Raw genomic sequence first — 19,259 nt, forward strand, 5'->3', positions numbered from 1 at the left:
TTTGAACAGACAATTCTCCAAGAAGATATACAAATGGCTAATAAGTAAATGAAAAGATACTTAACATTATTAGTCATTAGGGAAATGCAAACCCAAATCACATGAGATACCACTTCACAGCCAATTAGTTGGCAACCATAATAACAATGGAAAACAAGTGTTGGCAAGAACATGGAGAAACTGGAACCCTCCTATATTGCTTGCAAGAATGTAACACAGGGCGGCCACAGTGGAAAAACAGTTTGGTAGTTCCTCAAAAAGTTAAGCAGAATTACCATACAACCCAGTAATTCCCCTTCTTGCTATATACACACCAAGAGAATTGAAAAAGGTGTTCCACCCAAAACTTGTACACAAATATTCATAACAGCATCACTTGCAATAGCCAAAAGGTAGAAACAACCCAAATGTCCATAAACTGATGCGTAAGTAAAATGTGGCATACCCATGTAATGGTATTTTTATTCAGTTATAAAAAGGAATGAAGTACTGATACTTGCTACAACAAGAATGAACCTTGAAAACATTATACCAAGTGAAAGAAACCAATCATAAAGGCCACATACTGTATGGTTCCATTTAAATGACATTTAAAGGAAAGGAAAATACATAGAGACAGAAAGCAAATTATTGGTTGCTAGGGTCTTGGAGAAATGGGAAATGGGGAACAACTGTTCAACAGGCTTAATGTTTCCTTCTGGGGTAATGAAAACATTCTGGAAATAGTCGTGATGGCACCACAATTTTGTAAATGCACTAAATGCCACTGAAAACTTTCAAACGGTTAAAATGGCATGTTGTATGTATTTTATCACCAAAAAAGCATAAGAAACTTAGAAAGGGATGGATGAGTCTTTAGAAGAAAAAAACAGAAACCACAAGAGAAACTGATACCACGCAGCCCCTGAAAAAGAGAAAAAGAGAGATACAGTCTCAGTGCCTGATATCTTTCTGTTCTTGATACTCCCAAAAACAAAGTTTCTGTCCTTGGATTTCTGTGAAACCTAAGAATCCTTGCAATAAGTATTTTTGAGTTAGTTGAAGTACGAGTCATTGCTTTCCGGAATAAAAAGTACCCTAACACAACTGCTACACAGACATTGGCCCTGTCACTCCACCGAAACTGCCCTTGCTAAGATTTCTAATGGTCATCTAAATGCCTAATTCAAGCGTATTTTCTCAGTCTTTCTTTCCATACTTTCCCATATAAAAGAGTACCATGCCCTCATTCCTGAAATAACTGCTTCCTTAAGCTTCTGTGTTCTTCCTCTGTGAAAGTTCATCTACTTTCATAGTTTCAAATTTTACTTATATGTTGAGGAATATAAATCCATACTTCTAATCCAGGCCTTTCTCCAATATTTTAGACTTATTTCCCACCTGCACCTTCTCAAAAATCAGCACATTTCCTTAGGCTACCCACTAACCTGCTCCCTCCTGCCAACAGGTAGGTAAAACTAGCAGTGTGCCATCCAGTGATGCTTCTCTCCCCTCCAACAAACGCTCTTTCACTTTTTAAAAATGTGGATGCTCTGGCTCATGCCTATAATCCCAGCACTTTGGGAGGCCGAGGAGGATGGATCACAAGGTCAAGAGATCAAGACCATCCTGGCCAACATGGTGAAAGCCCGTCTCTACTAAAAATACAAAAATTAGCTGGGTGTGGTGGCACGCGTCTGTAGTCCCAGCTACTTGGGAGGCTGAGGCAGGAGAATCGCTTGAACCCAGGAGGGGGAGGTTGCGGCGAGCCAAGATCGTGCCACTGCACTCCAGCCTGGCAACAGAGCAAGACTCTGTCTCAAAAAAAAAAAAAAAAAAAAAAAGTTGATGCTCAACACATCTGCCACTCTTCTCTGCTATGCTACCAGTAATTGGTGTTTTAGTTGTGTTCCATCTTGAGATGTAATATTGGGAGTTGAAGAACTATTATTAGAGAGTTAATCATTGCTATTAGTATTATTTTTTCTTTTTTGAGACAGAGTCTCGCTCTGTCGCCCAGGCTTAAGTACACTAGCACTATCATGGCTCAATGTAACCTCCGCCACCCAGGCTCAAGTGATTCTCCTGCCTCAGCCTCCCGAGTAGCTGGGACTACAGGTGCGCACCACTACACCTGGCTAATTTTTTGTATTTTCTGTACAGATGGGGTTTCACCATGTTGGCCAGGCTGGTCTCGAACTCCTGATCTTAGGTGATCCACCTGCCTCAGCCTCCCAAAGTGCTGGGATTACAGGCATGAACCACCACACCAGGCCAACCATTGCTATTATAAGGAAAAAAAAAAAATTCTGACAAATAAAGTAAATACATTTATAAACACATGCATTCATTCAACTATTTACTGAGTATCTATCTATTAGGTATCAGGCACTGACTCCAACAGTGGAGGCAGTGTTGAACAAGACAATATAGGTCCCTATGCTCGTGGAACTTATATTCTAATATGAGAACAAACAAACAAGGCAAAATCAGGTGTAATAAATTATGTGATAAAAAAATGCTATGATAGGAGTTAACTGGTTGTCTATTCACATAACTCCATGCCGATTACACATATGCGCTAAGTATCTCTACACAACATTGGCTGCAGAAGAAGTCTTTTATTTCACATTAAAAAAACCCACAAAAATTAAGTTGCTTTTTGGGGTCTTTTTGGCACATGATTCATAGAAATAGTTTGATAAACTGGCAGACATTATAGTAAATATCTATGCAAGAATTACATCTCTCCATTTAGGAACAATGTATCCAATTCTGTACTGGACATCATTAATTCATAAATACAGTTCTACTTAAAAAAAACTCTCAGAGATTGAGTATTTTCAAAATTACATAAAAATTTTTTTCCAGGTACTTTGAGAGAATCCACTACAAAGACTTTGGAGTTTCCAGAGGATCTAGGGAAACAGGAAACGCATCCAAACTGTCTTCTAATACCAGGAGCCCATGTGAAATATGACCATTTTCCAGATGTTTTATTCTTAAGACAATGAGCTCTCCTTTGACAGGACAACTGTCACCAATAACTGCACTTTACACGTTGCTTCTATATTCACTAGAATTGACCTAATATACATGCAAGTGTCATCAACAAAGAATAGGGTTGAAAAATTACATCAGTCCAATAATGAAATAAATCTTCCACATTTAAAAGGGCAAGGAATCAATACTGAGTAGTATAACTAGACTCACACAAAATTTTCCACTATTTGTAGGGAACTGATTCGGACACTAACTGGAATGAGAGGAACTATGGTAGTTGTTGGAAATGGAGAAAATATTTGGCTGTTTCATGCATTTTGGGGAAGGTATGGAAAGAAAGAGAGGGAGTCCCAAAGCCAAGGGAGAACACAGTGAACTAGTTCCTTCCCCAGAGATCTTTAGCACTGGACAAAAGAATCCACATCTAAACAACAGGAATGATCAGTTCCTTTATTACAGTGCTTTGTCTTTCAAACAAGTTTTTTGAGTAAAAAGAAATAATGAAATTTTTTACGGACAATGGATTTGGAACTGAGAATGCCTAACAGTACTTGTTAAAAAGATCCAGATGTTGTAAAACCTGGAAACAAAGTTACTTTAAATCTCTCATCCAGTTGACAGCCTCAAAGAACTCTGATATAAGCGGTATATCCAAACATAATGCATTAAAACAGGACCCATTATTGCACATACTTTGGCTACACAGAGGATCAGATCACAATGCCACAATTCACATGTGTAATAACCCTTATAGTAAAAAGTCTGGCAACAAGTAGGCTAACAGCCTGAGTCTGTATATTTTCCATCACTAGCATATTGCTTTTGTGGTTTGGACATATCTTTACTTTCTCCAGCTAAATGCTGCTTACAGGTAACTTAACTTAGAATTATCTAGTGTATGTATGTGTATGTATGTGTGTGTGTGTGTATATATATATATTTGTGTATATGTTTAAAGTTATAGATCAACAAATATTAGAAAACTATTACATGTCAATCTGTTCTAAGTATTTAAGATAAAACACAGCTATTCTTCCTGTCCATTGAGGAAATCACACCTAGTGGGAAAGACAGACTTTAAACAAAGAAGTATAAATAATCATGAAAATGATGACACATTAAAAAAAAGAAAAATAAATAAAATGATGACACATATATTAAGCACCATGAAAATATATAGGAAAGTATTACAAAAGTAATCTAACTTAATCTGGGAACATCACAGAAGCCCCTATCTTCCCCCACCAAGGAAAGAATATTTAAATCAAGATGAAAAGGATGAGTAGGATTTTTTCCAGACTAAGTCCATAGAAAACACAGGCAGAGAGAATTACAGCATTGCCTATTAGTGGAAACTAAGAGATGCCTAGTCCCCTGAAAGAAACTACAATCAAGAAAGTTTTTAAAATCAATCGATGATTCTGATATATCAGACAGACACTAAAGGTTGATAGGTTTTCTATCTTAAGACCGAATATTTCAATAACATTTTTTTATTAAACGCAAAAATATCCCAAGGCCCCTTAAAACCAGGAAGGCCGCAAAGTAGGGTGGCAGTGAGTGGAGACCTGAGTGAGGAAGGCAGTTTAGGACAGTGGTCCAGTAGGGACAGTTACATCCAGGAGGATTGGACAAATGAGCAAATATATTGAGGATAATGAGAGCCAAGGTTCTTACTGTCAGGGAAGGGAGTTACAAATTCGAAAAGAAAGACTTTCATTACATATATAGCTAAATACAGAAATAAATATAGATGAGAGAGAATAAGCACATATATTTCCTAGCTCTGTCTATTGAAAGGGCCTAGAGACAAAGATTACCCCAGCAGCAATGAGATACTTTGCACACAGATGTTAGCTTCTAAATACCAATCTCCACTAAAAGAAACCTGGAGTATCTATTACACGGCTGGGGATAATACAAAATAAACCTAGGACATCTTCTTGTGCCACAAAGGAACTAGTCAAAGCATGAGGGGGTCATGTCAAAAGGACACAAGAGCCAACTTGTAGAGGCTCTTATTGGTCAAATAAACATTTTGTTCAATTTATTGGACAAATTGAAGATAAAAATAATAGATAATTGAATAGTTAAATAAAATAGGAATTTAGGAGTGTACACTAATATGGAGAGAAAGGAACTGAGAGAGGAGGGGAGGGGAGGGGAGGGGAAGGAAAAGGGGAAGGGAAGAGAGGGAAGGGGAGGGGAGAGGAGAGGAGAGGAGAGGAGAGGAGAGGAGGAGAAGAGGACAGAAACCCTTTCTAAACAGCAGAATGCCTAATAAAAAACGTAGATGGATTCATGGATTTTTAAAAATCACCTTTTTGCAACTATCACAGTAACAATTCGGGCAAAAGTACTAGTGAGTGCTAAAACTAATAGGTGAAAATAGGATGAAAATAGAATATTTGTGAAGTCTCAGAACATCTCCACAAGAAAGATTTATTGAAGATAAGGGTAAAAGAATAAGTTCATAGTGGAGAAACCTAGAAAACAACATCTTATCCAAGTGATCAAAGCTCACCACCCCAGTGGAGGGAGCTCAGACGTCATGTGCCACAGATGGGACGTGGTGAGAAGCGCACAGCTACACGTCTGTCATACTCTACCAAAAGTGACCCCACCTAACTCTAATATGAGAAATATCAGGCAAACCCAAATTAAAGAGCATTCTATAAAATAACTGGCTTCTAATCTTAAAACTAGTTAAAGTCAAGAAGTCACAGAAAAAACTGAAGAAGTGTTCAGGTTGAAGGAGACCAAAGAGACACAATAAATAAGTGCAGAGCAACATTCTAGTTGAGATTAGTTTTTTATTAAAAACATCACTGGGATTGTTGATGAAACCTGAATAGTGCCTCTGGCTAAAAGGAATGTGGAGTTTTTCTTACTGTTAAAAAAGGAAGACAATTTTTGCAACTTTTTTATGCATTTTACAACTTTTTTATGTTTGAAATTGTTTCAAAATAAAAGGGTAAAAAATACAAACAAAAATAAATTCAGAATAGAGAACTCAGAAACTAATCTACATATCTATAGCAAACTGATTTTTGACAAAAACGTCAGGAACACTCAGTGGGGAAGGACAGTCTCTTCAATATGTGATGCTAGGAAAACTGGATATCCATATACAGAAAAATTAAACTAGATCCCCCAATCTCTTGCCCTACAAAAATCAACGCAAATGCATCAAAGACATAAATATAAGACACAAAATGATAAAACTGCAAAAATAAAACATAGAAGAAATGCTTCAGGACACAGGCCTAGGGAAAGATTTTATGAATAAGACTGCAAAAGCACAGAAAATAAAAGCAAAATAAATGGGATTATATCCAACTAAAAAGCTTCTTAGCAAAGGAAATAATCAACAACATGAAGACAACCTGCAGAATGGAGAAAATATTTGCATATTATTCATCTGACAAGGGACTAATATCCAGAATATACAAGGAACTCAAACATCTCAACAGCAAAAAATAAACAATCTTATTTTAAAATGGGGAAATTATCTCAACAGACATTTCTCAAAAGACATACAAATGGCCAATAAACATATGAAAAACCGCTCAGCATCACTAATCATTAGGAAAATGCAAATCAAAACCACAATGAGATATCATCTCTCCCCAGTTAGGATGGCTATTATCAAACAAACAAACAAACAACAGCAAATGCTGTTGAGGATGTGAAGAAAAGGGAACTCATTCACTGTTGGTGGGAATGTAAACTCATACACCCACTATAAATAACTGTAGGGAGGTTCCTCAGAAAACGAAAAATAGAACTACAATATGATCTAACAATCCTCCTACTGGGCATGTATCCAAAGGAAAGGAAATCATATCAGAAACATCTGTACCCCATGTTTATTTTAGCACTATTCACAATAGCCATGATATGGAATAAATCTAGGTGTCCAACAATAGATGAAAGGATTTTTAAAATGTGGTATATATCCACAATGGAATACTATTAAGCCATCAAAAAGAATGAAATCCGGCTAGTCATGGCAACATGGATAGATATGCAAGACATTATGTTAAGTGAAATAAGCCAGGAACAGAAAGTTAAATACCACATGTTCTCACTCATATGTGAAAGCAAAAAGACAGTTGATCTCACAGAAGTGAAAAGTAGAACAGAGGATACTGGAGGCTGGGAAAGAGCAGGGGGAAGAAAGAGATAGGGAGAGACTTGTTAAAGGATACAAAACCACAGTTAGATGGGAGGAATAAGTTCTAGTGTTCTATCATCCCACTGTAGGGTGGGTATAGTTACCAATAACACATAGTTTCAAGTAGCTAGGAGGAGGAATTGAATGTTCCCAACACAAAGAAATGATACATGTTTGAGATGATAGATATACTAATTACTCGGATCTGATCATTATACATATCATCAAAACATCACTATGTACTCCATGAATATGTATAATTATTAGTCAATTAAAAAATAAATTTTTAAAAAATTCCAAATTTACTTAAAAAAAAAAACACCAACCTTTTAAACAGTAAATAAATGTACAAATGTTCAGACCTTCTGGCAATTATATGCAAATGAGAGCAGTCTTAAGGCATCATTTTATACCTTACTGGTTTTTATTGTTATCATTTGTTTATTGGGCTGCTTTTTGATATGACATTATAATAGAAGGAATTTATTCTTTATATTGTTTTATAAGTACTGTTATATAAAGTGACTCATAATCCTTACAAAACTCTATAAAAAAGAGTTAATTATTTTCTCCATTTTACAGAAACAGTCAAAGCTTACAGACACAGCTTACCTGAAGTTATACAGCCAGTAAGTAGTGGAAGTGGGATATGAACCCAGGAAGCCTGCAGCCTGAAGCCTATGCTTTTAATCTCTATGTTTTATATTTTTGCGAATTCATACAGGGCTGAGGTACTGAAAACTGGTACAAGCTTTTTGAAGGGCAATGAGACCTGGCCATCCCTACAGTCACCAAATCCTCGGACTCCTGCTCACTACATTACCGAGAATTTCCCTGAAGGAAAGCTGTAGCAGAAGAGAGCTATGTGCATAACAATGTTCACTAAAGGCCAGGCATGGTGGCTTATACCTGTAATCCACTTTGGGAGGCAGAGGAGGGCAGATAACTTGAGGCCAGGAGTTCAAGACCAGCCTAGCCAACATAGAAAAATCCCGTCTCTACTAAAAAAAAAAAAGGTACGTAGGTACCTACCTACGTACCTACCTACCTACCTATCTTTGGGCTTGGTGGCACTTGCCTGTAATCCCAGCTACTCGGGAGGTTGAGGAAGGCCAATCACTTGAGCCTGGGAGGCAGAGGTTGCAGTGAGCTGAGATCACGCCACTGCACTCTAGCCTGGGTATCAGAGCAAGACTCTGTCTCAAACAAAACAAAACAAAACAAGATGTTCACTAAAATTGAAATTTTTTAAATGGCAAATACTAAAATGATTAAGTTTATTATGACTTATGAATTTGATGAAATATTCTCTAGTCATTTAAAAATGATAATTATGCTAGGTATGGTGGCTCATGCCTGTAATCCGAACATTTAAAGAGGCTAAGGCAGGAGGATTGCTCGAAGTTAGAGTTTGAGGCCCGATTAGGCAACATTGTGAGACTCCATCTCTACAAAAAGTAAAAAAATTATCTGGTCCTGGTTGTATGTACCTGCACTCCTAGCTACCTGAGGGGCTGAGGCAGAAGGATCATTTAAGCTGGAAAGTTTGAAGTTGCAGTAAGCCATGATCATGCCACTGCACTTCACCCTGGGTGACAGAGCAGAGACCCTGTCTCATAGATAATAGTTATTATTATATTATTGTTATGGTGATATATGAAAACAGGGAAAGTTTATAATATAACATTAAGTTCAGAAACACAGGCCGGGCATGGTGGCTCACATCTGTAATCCCAGCATTTTGGGAGACTGAGGCGGGCGGATTACCTGAGGTTGGGAGTTCGAGACCAGCCTGACCACCATGGAGGAGCCCTGTCTCTACTAAAAATACAAAAAAGTAGCCAGGCGTGGTGGCACATGCTTGTAATCCCAGAAGCAACAAATTAAGTAATATCCAGAAATGGTAATAGCTGTAGAGTCATGGGATAATTGACAGTTTTCCTTCCAAACATTTTCATGAGGTTTATGAAAACAAACCTCATGAAACAAAAAAGGAATCAAACACATCAAAAACATATCCTATTGACAAATGTCCAGAAAACCATGCAATAGGAGTCTTCTCTTACTTCCTCAAGGTTTTTTTTGGAAGACATGGGTGCTAATTATGTCCATTTACATGTAAAGTTATTAATTTTTTAAAAATAAGACAATAAAATAATATAAATTTTATGGTACAATATAACACAAACACATACATGTAGAAGGACATTATGAAGGACATATCTACAGTGGCTATCTCCAAGTGGTGACATGACAGAGGATTGTCTTATTTTCTTCTTTATACATTTTTAACTTAGTGTTATATATATATACACACACACACACATACATACATATATATATATACACACACACACACATACATACATATATATATATATATATACACACTGACTTCTAACAATATTTTTTAAAGAGTTGTACAGGTAAACTATTCCTAAATTAAAATACTCAAAAATCACACGTAATCTTGGCAACCAACTCCATGATTTTATCAGAAAATAGGACAGCTTTCTCATATCATTTATTCTACACTCAAGAGTTCACTAAGTCTGTTCCCTTGGCATATTTCCTTCTCAACAATTACCTCTCATGCTAATAGTCCAAAAATGACTGAAGGAGCATACGCCTACCTGTACTTTGTATATAAGCCCAATACTTACATACGCAGATCACTGACCAATGAATCAATATCAAGAAAGAAGGCCATTCATAATGACTATTACATGGACTTAAATATAGTTTGCTTAGTTAATACTTCTTACTGGGAACTTTTAAAGCCTAATAGGAAAATATAAGCTTAGAAAGTGTTAGTCACATTCCCCAGCAATATAATAACAAAAAATAACGATATTATATAGAAATATCTAATATTAGCTTTAGAAAGAATCACATTTATTAAGTACTTTAAATGTTTCTGAGGTATTACAAAGGAAGTGGATAAAATCTTGATGAGATCTGAACAGCCTATGATCTTGAGAAAATCAGAAATCAGACAAAAGAATAAAAGTAGAAAAGAAGCAAAACAGTAAGAGTCAAAAATGAGAGGCTCTTCAAGGGGAAAAAATCCATGTTAGGAGGAGTTATATGATAAGCAAAGATTTTAAGCCTAGCATAGTCAAGAAATGTTCACAAAACTAGATAATAATGAAAACAAAAGATTAGGGAACAATATATCTGATAGAGGAATTCCAGGGCTATGAGAGAAGAAAGGAGAATGTCACATGGTGTAGCAAAACAAACAAACAAACAAAAACCAGTTATAGTCAAAACCATGAATTGAATTATTTAAAAACTGAAGGAATTTCATCTACTTAGTATGGTTTTAAAATGTGGGTCTGCATGAAAGAATGGATGCTATGAACATCTTACATGTTCTATCACATGAGTACTAAGGTTAGTATCCTAAGTGAGAAAGCCCTAAACATTAGAAAACAGATGAACAGATTCCTATCTTAAATTTGATTGGCTAAATTTGAGACCACCATGCCCAATCTCATCCTGGCACAAATGTAGATTGGGGATGGCCCATCACATTTCTTTTCTCTAGTGAGTTGCTCAAGTTAAAAGTAGCACGCAGAGGCAATGAAACCATGCCATCCCTAAAATTTTCTGCCTATGCTAAGCATTATTTTTATTTTCTAAAACCATTTATTCTTCAAAAGAGTTCACCAAAGTTGCCATCCTTCCTATCAGCAGCTCCACCGGGCTCTGATGAGTGACATCCAGACATTTAAACTCAAAAGCTGCTTCAGAAGGGAGTTATTAAAATTCAAATGAGCTGGGTATATTGAAGAAGAAAACACTCGTTTGCATGCACACCTCCACATTTGGCCATCCCATTTAGCCCCATAGAGCAGGGTCTGGTTTTGTTTTTGTAAATGGGCTTTGGAGGCGGAGGTCAGCCTCCCACGGCCCCCACTCCTCTGGGGTCATCATTAGTAATGTGTAAGGCTGAATAGATTTTCCTCTGAATCTAGTCAGCAAACCCGACAAGACGACAGCCCTCTCCCACAACCTGAAAATGCCAAAAATCTGATTGGTAATAAATATGGCATTCTTAATACTTCATTTATTTGTTTTAAAACAGCTTTCAGCAAGACTGCACATAACAACACTGATTCCAGTTCCACTTGATTTTTCAGCCTTATAGCAGAACATTTCCTGTTGTACCATGACTACAGAATCGTAAAAATGTTACATTCAACCAAAAATTTCCCATAAGATTCAGAGAAAATTCATGTCTGCCAAGAAATATGGATCTGGGGAGGTAGACTAACATTTTATTCACTAGAAAAGAAAAACAGTCTAGCTTTCATTTGACCTTAAGAATTTTTACTTTTATTTCTCATGAAAATATCTCACCTCATTTTAAAATTTCGTATCAATAAGCAACCTAACACAAAATACAGCAGAAATATATACATATTCCTAGCATTAGTTTGGCCATGAAAATTTTAGATGCTCATTTAGTAAGAATTTCTTCCTAATGAAGATATCTCTACTATAATATTTATTTTAAGTAGACTTAATTTATGGTAACATAAACAATGAACTAGTTGTACATTATAATATATGATCTGTTTATATATAAGTGCGTCATGTACAACAATGACATAACCATATGTGAATTTTTACTGAGGATAAGTAAATCATGCTAATTCAGGACCCTAGAATAATAGCACAAATTCTAGAACTCCAGAAATTAATGGAATTTGTCTCCAGGCTATGAAAATATTCATAATCTGGAAGCTCCAGGGATTACTGTACCCAGTGGGAAATCAGACAACACAGCTTTAACTTCCCTTCCAAAGGTAACATTTTACTTCCACGACCCTCACAAATCAAACTGCCACTTCCAGATTTTTTCCAGTCTTTTTTGTTGTTTTTTTCCTTTCTAAAATTGGGATGGTCTTGCTATAATACAGGCACTGATTTTGCTCAGACTGACCTAATCAAGGAAGACTGACCTAGCCAAGGAAGAATAAAATTAGTAAATCCATCAATGAAAGAATACCACATTAATGAGGCTTATTCCTGAGCCATGACATGTTCAGTTCTAATCCATTTTTTCCTCACAGCCCTGAAAACTATATGTGTATTATTAAGGAACATTTATTCAATAAGTTACATGGCATTGTTCTGGCTCCAGTTAAAAACAAAAGGCACTCAATCTCTGTCTTCAAGTTGCTTGTACTTTAATGGGGGTGGCAGCAATACAGAATCACAAAGGCTCAAATATGTGCAAGGAAAAGAACACAAACTAAAAATAGGAACTAGAGCCAGTGATTTCAACAACACAGAATAATTATAAAAGATGCAGGGAGAAGATCTACTTGCAAGACAGATCCTGGGATAGAAACTGCACCCAGGTATGTTTTCTCTTTCTAGATCACACTCACTTGAAATGTAATCTGTGCTTGTACTTTTGAAAGGGCCAAATGGGAGATTAAGATTTTCACAGAGCCACCCATGGTCAGGGACAGTGATTCTAAGAAACCACATAATGTGTATATTTATGTACCGATTATTGTAGCTAGTTGCTGGTCATCTCTATTGCAAAGATGGTTTAGCAGACGAAAATATTCACCCCTTCAGATTTGTATTGCTTGATTCTACAGAGGCATGCTTAGGGTACACAAATTTGCTTATAACAACATGCAGATAGAATGATAAAATTCAAGAAATGTGCTCACTTGCCTTTTTTTCCTCCTGTAATGAAGAAGCCAATGGCTGCTCCAATAAAACTGCTTTCAGGCAAATAGCTATAGTCAGTAGGAACTGTGGAGACAGAAAATGATCAAATTAACCAGTGAACTTGGCAGGCCTAATGAAGGAAAGATAATGATCTCATGCTGCCATATCAACCTAGAGACAAACTGGAGATGTTTATGCCATTAATCTCAGCACAATACTTTGTGGCTGCAACTAATTCTATTAGATTAAGTGACTGGCCTTGAAGTAATCACTTAAGCTATGCAAGCAAATCTAAAATGGTGGCAAACTTAGTAAAGTCTGGAAAAAAAAAATCACAGAGGATGAACACTTGAGTGAAGTGGTTAAAAAAAAAATCCTTTCCATATTGTCACATCAATGAGCCCCAATCCAGTGACCTCCTCAGAGTCAGCAAGGAATCTGATGAGCTTTGAGGCTGAGGTAGGTGCCACTTCAGGACATGCTGAATCAGATATATGAACCATAGAAATTCAACAACTAGTATTAACAGCACCAGTCCCTTACCTAAGGCAGAGACCTCTAAGTGACCAACATGTGCAAATAACCAGATGTGGTGTGAAGCAGTGACATTTATGCTAGTTGAGTCCTGAGTGTCTCCTAAATTCTTTTCCTTCCAGTTTCCCATAATTGTTTCATGAGATGGTTTTTACTGCAAGGAATGACTCAATTGGAAAATTCCATCAGGAACAAGTAGCTGTACTTTTCCAGATACACAATCATTTTGTTCAGAAGAACCTGGATGTATGATGATTCACTAGTACCTGATTTGAGTACATGCGGGCCAGACCAAATACCCCATAATATGGCAATTAAAAGCCTACATAAAAAAGTAAAAGCCTGACATAAATATCCTATCTTACCACGACACTGTGAGATCCCTGCCCTTCAAAACTAGTATTACCCAGGGCTTCCGGTATGACTAAGTTTTCTTATTTTTTCCATTTTAATATGGTAACTTTAGCTGTCTAAAGTTCACTACATTGCCAAGGCTGTGGACCAGTGTCCTATTTCCATAGCTACAGAATGACTGAAAGAAAGGAAAATGGTAATTACAGAGGCCCACATTTACGTTAATGCCATCTGTAGACTACTTGTTAGAGGGTAAGTAAAACTAGGTTTTAATAAGGAGTCATTGGTACCTAAACCTCTCTGGCCTGGGTCCAAGATAGCCAATGGGTCAAAGTCCTATAAAGAGCAAGGAGCAGATGTATCAACAATCATGCCTTCCCCATAAAATCTCCAAGTACAAATGCACATTACGTATGTGGGGACTGCAAATATTTTTTACTGCTTTTACCAAAAAGCTAGAAATAGAAAAGGCCTTGTTATAATAAGACCCAGAATTTCAATTCCAAGGCTAAGAAGGTACACACCTTTAAATGTATTTACCCCATTATTTTTTCAAAATCAGAGGCCAGAACAACTCCAGTCAAATATGAAGAGACTTTTAATGAAACATGAATACTATACAAACTACCATTACATCTAGCAAAATAAATCTGTTCCAAGCTTGAAGGACCTGGTTTCTAGTTTCTAGATTTGTCACCAAATTAACTCTGTATGTAACTCATGTAATCTTTCTGAGCCATGAATTCTTCATTTGTGAAATATAGGACACTGAATGTCTAAACTGTTCTCTAAGGGAGACAGAGAGAAGGAGTAAAAAGAGTATGAGCTTTGGAGGCCAAAAGATCTGAGTTTAAACCACATGTCCACCACTTACTGCCACATGACCCTGGGTAAGTCAGGAAGCCTTTCCATACACCATTTCCCTCTGATGTAAAATAGAAATGGTAATACCCATTACTTAGGGTTGTTGTGAAGATTAATGCTCTTAACAAAGTACAGAGCGCTGGGTCAGCAATCCCTCCCTTCAGCTATAGTGTTTTACGACTTTAATCTTACCAGAGGCTCTACTTTGACTTGAGGATAGAGTAGATAGATGAAGATGTCCAAGAAGCCAGATTGCATTTGACTGGAGACCAATCACCCCAGAGATACTAATGACCTACAAATAAAAAGTTAACAGTTCAATGATGGGATAAGATCCAAGTTCTATTTAATAAAAGGTCACTCACAGAAAGTCACCAGTCATTTAGAAGGTGGTGGCTTGGCTGGCAATGAGCAATCCTATGACAAGATGTAATATCATGTGTCTAGTACACCATACCTAGGTCATATAGATACTCAACAAGTGTCTACTGAATGAATGAATGATTCATTCTTTAATCATAGCAGAAATAATTTAATCATACTAGCAGTTTTCTCAAGTTTCACTGAGACTGGTCTCGAAGTTTTCAAAAAAAAAAAATGGCAAAAAAACAAAATCCAGAAAGTAGAAAAGGGGTGATAGTTACTTAAGATGAAAATACCTCTAAAAATGGAAGGAGATACATTTTGTTCTCTTCTATAAATTATGCTCTACTGCTGCTTTATCATTCATGATAAGGATTTTTAAAATAATAATTTTCATTTAGAGATTTTTCTCCCACATTATGGCAGCTTAAATTTCAGTAGAATCTTTTTTGAGTATATTTCTATTCATACATGCAAAAGAGAGTTTTGTCTGTTTAGAGATTTCTGTTTGTTTTTAAAAGTCTCAATGACTAAAACTCCTTTATGTGGTAGGTATTATCAGCTATATTTTACAAGAATGAAAACAAGTATGCTAAATGAAAAGAATAAAATATAAAGTTCTACATACAGTAAGAATACCAACTATGCAAACAAAAGAATACTTGAAAAGAAGTATGACCAAATATCAGTAACAGTTGCTTCCGGTTTGAAGGACCATCGGTGATTTTTTTCAGCTTCTTTCATTATGTGCTTTCAAATTTTATGCAACAAACATAATCGTTTTTTAAAAAAATCTTAAAAGATAAAAACATTTCTTAGCAGATTAATATATCTATTCTTTAGTCAAGATATGCCCAAATATTTTTATCAGTGACATCGGAACTAGTGCCCCTTGACCTTTCTATCAAGATCTGCCGTGCCCTTTGATCACTTTCTCTTTTTCCTTATCTTTAGGGCCTGACATTCCTTGCAGAATCAGGCTTTAATTTTTTTTTTTTTTTAGATGGAGTCTTGCTGTATCACCCAGACTGGAGTGCAGTGGGGCGATCCTGGCTCACTGCAAACTCCGCCTCCTGGGTTCACACCATTCTTCTGCCTCAGCCTCCTGCATAGCTGGGACTACAGGCGTCTGCCACCACACCTGGCTAATTTTTTTGTATTTTTAGTTGAGACAGGGTTTCATTGTGTTAGCCAGGATGGTCTTGATCTCCTGACCTCATGATCTGCCTGCCTCGGCCTCCCGACGTGCTGGAATTACAGGTGTGAGCCATCAGGCTTCAATTTTTAAGGAAAATCAATGCCAGCTTAAGTTTACTAAAAAAATGCCAGTTTTTTTTTTTTTGCCCCCAAAGGTAGTGCAAGTTTGTCAGTGAACACAGGTCCTCCATACATCACTCCCAAATGCCTCTTGAACTCAGTGGAAATAACCAGAGACTTTCCCATTTTTCAGGTAAAACACGTTGTTTTATGTAATAGAAAAAAAGACAACAAAGGAGGATATGTTTTCCCACCCAAGGATTTTAAATTCATTTTCTCACCTGAGTTAAGGTTCTAATGACTTCATTAAGTCTGCCTTGAAAATGAGAGGTCTGGATGGCTTCTGATTTCAGCTGAAAGAATAAGAAGAAATACTCATCCCACCCACCCCCATAAAAAAGTAAAGAGTTATATTCCCGGTGCATGAGCTATCCATCTTCTAAGCTATGAAACGGTCCTTCTATTTCAAATACATAAGCTATGAGCTCCTCAAAGCAGGGCCCCATGCTTTATCTATCATTGATTTCCTGGCAACTGTTCACTGCAGCATGTAAGCAATCAATCAACTTTTACTGCATAAGAAAAGAGTTCCTTCAAAATTACTTACAAACTTAAACATACATATGTCCACTGTGAAAATATTTTGAAGTTAAAGAACAATTACATAGATATACATCAGACATTACCGATGCAAAATGGAGTTTCTTGCAAATAACTTTTTTTTTTTTTTTTTTTTTTGAGACGGAGTCTCACTCTGTTGCCTGGGCTGGAGTGCAGTGGTGCAATCTCCGCTCACTGCAAGCTCCACCCCCGGTTTCATGCCATTCTCCTACCTTAGCCTCCCGAGTAGCTGGGACTACAGGCGCCCGCCACCACGCCTGGCTAATTTTTTTGTATTTTTAGAAGAGACGGGGTTTCACCGTGTTCGCCAGGATGGTCTTGATCTCCTGACCTCGTGATCCACCCACCTCGGCCTCCCAAAGTGCTGGGATTATAGGTGTTAGTCACCGCGCCCAGCCACAAATAACTTTTGAAATTTCTTATCATTCAATCATCTTTTCTCAGGCAGGGAAATATGTGGAGAGCACCTAAATTGGCCAGGTTTAATCCCTACAAACCAAATTAAACAAAGAACAAACTTCTATAGAAATAATCCTTGGTTAAGTGCAATTATTCATACAGCAAGGCATTAAAAAGCCTGGTATAACTATTACCATGAGTATAAATCCTTCTGTTCTTAGCATACTAAGACACTGAATATTCTTCTCCTGCTATGGCTGTGTACACATTTAGATGTCTTCTCCTCCATGGTTTCTCTCTTTACCTGCATTACATCCCCTTCAGAGCCTACCAAGGCCACCATGCCGTGAAGAGCTGCCAGACAAAGCATTGTGGGAGTGCCCTGAAAACAAAGCATCAGAATATGAAAAGACGGACTCAGTCCTTGGGTCTAGATTCTATAAAACTTATTATGACACAGAGAAATAAATGGTCGAAATGGTAGCAAACTTACAGGGTCAACATAACCCATATAACTGAACCCAAAATGGAAGCAGACTAAAAGTAACAGATTAAGGTTGTTAGATCATGGGTGGATTCTTGCTTTTATTTTTCAAAAAACAAAATGTTGTCTTAAAATTAAAACACAGACAAAATAGCCAGTTCAAAAAAATTATAATAGTTGGCAGAATGCATTATTTATAAGGGATTTAAAAGTATGTGATCTCTTTCATTTAAAATTGCCTATTATTTTACCACTAATGTATATATCTCAGCAATTCCTACAAGTGATCCAATAAAGTAGTTCTTTTTCCATTATAAAAACATGAAATAGCATACAACAGGTGACCTCTACCTCTGTAAGAACAATTCTGATCCAGGCAGGAAGTAGCTTGCTGCCCAAGTCTTCAGCTTTTCCATGTCCACACACAGACAATCCATGAACTATGTTTCCTAAAGCCAGGGCAAAACCTGAAGTCTGATATAAATAAATAAAAATGGGGTGAGAAAAAGAAAAAAAAAAAAGACACAGATTTGGAATGTTTATAACTAGCAACTTAAACACTTTTAGTGCTAACTTTCCTACTGACAAGTTATACTTGTCATCTGAAAAATCAGATACTTAGTGTTTTTTTTTTTGTTTTGTTTTGTTTTGTTTGTAATCTAGACTGGTTTGCATCATAAGCTGCAGGGTCTAATTGCAAGGAATTCAGTTTCAGTGAGTAATTTATTTTAGGAAAGTAATACTGCACTATTGAGCAGCTTAGCTCAAACAATCGGAAGAGGTTAGGGTGAAAATACCAAGGTAGACCACACGAAGTCAATCAACTCCTAAACAAAAAGAAAACATCCCATAATAAGCACAGTATATGAAAACTTCTACCTTTCAACTTTTCAAAACTTACTCTGAATGTAACTGAGCAGGTATATAACCATAAAACAGTAACAATAATATTACAAGCTTAAAACCAATTAATTCTGCAATAAACCATTATCATCAGTATTAAGACACTGAAGAAACCTTTAAAAAATCCACATGGGGAAATTCTATAGCATGTGTAATCAGATAAAATATTTTTTTCAGTTTTTTTTTTTTTTATTGTAGCAATGTACACATAAAATTTATCATCTTTACTGTGAATACCAGTTCAGGGGCATTAAGTACACTCATACTGCTGTGCAACCAATACCACCATCCATCTCCAGAATCTTTCCCTTGGAAAACTGAGACTCTTTACCCATAAAACAGTAACTGCCCATTTCTCCCTTTCCGTAGGCCCGGGCAACCACCATTCTACTTTCTGTCTCTATGCTTTTGAATACTCTACGTAGCTCATGTAAGTAAAAGCACACAGTGTTTGCTTTTCGTTACTTGTTTATTTCATTTAGCACAATGCCTTCAAGGTTCATCCATGTTCTAGTACACATAAGAACTTCCTTCTTTTTTTTTTTTTTTTTTTTTTTGAGACAGAGTCTCGCTCTGTCGCCCAGGCTGGAGTGCAGTGGTGCGATCTTGGCTCACTGCAAGCTC

At 36.7% G+C, this 19,259-nt stretch overlaps 1 protein-coding gene across 11 annotated transcripts in view; it reads right to left on the reverse strand.

Moving 5' to 3' along the window:
• Positions 1-19,259, reverse strand: part of FOCAD (focadhesin) — a 312,387-nt gene that overhangs the window by 31,274 nt on the left and 261,854 nt on the right. For all 11 annotated transcript variants that reach the window (XM_050761318.1, XM_050761319.1, XM_050761315.1 and 8 more), the window contains 5 exons: positions 18,084-18,206; positions 17,553-17,630; positions 16,510-16,581; positions 14,801-14,903; positions 12,860-12,940 (listed from right to left, as the gene is read on the reverse strand). In XM_050761318.1, the coding sequence (XP_050617275.1) occupies positions 12,860-12,940; positions 14,801-14,903; positions 16,510-16,581; positions 17,553-17,630; positions 18,084-18,206 (457 nt within the window). The remainder of the gene's footprint in view (positions 1-12,859; positions 12,941-14,800; positions 14,904-16,509; positions 16,582-17,552; positions 17,631-18,083; positions 18,207-19,259) is intronic.

The sequence above is a fragment of the Macaca thibetana genome, chromosome 15 (genome assembly GCF_024542745.1).
Source record: "Macaca thibetana thibetana isolate TM-01 chromosome 15, ASM2454274v1, whole genome shotgun sequence".
Classification (NCBI taxonomy): Eukaryota; Metazoa; Chordata; class Mammalia; order Primates; family Cercopithecidae; genus Macaca; species Macaca thibetana.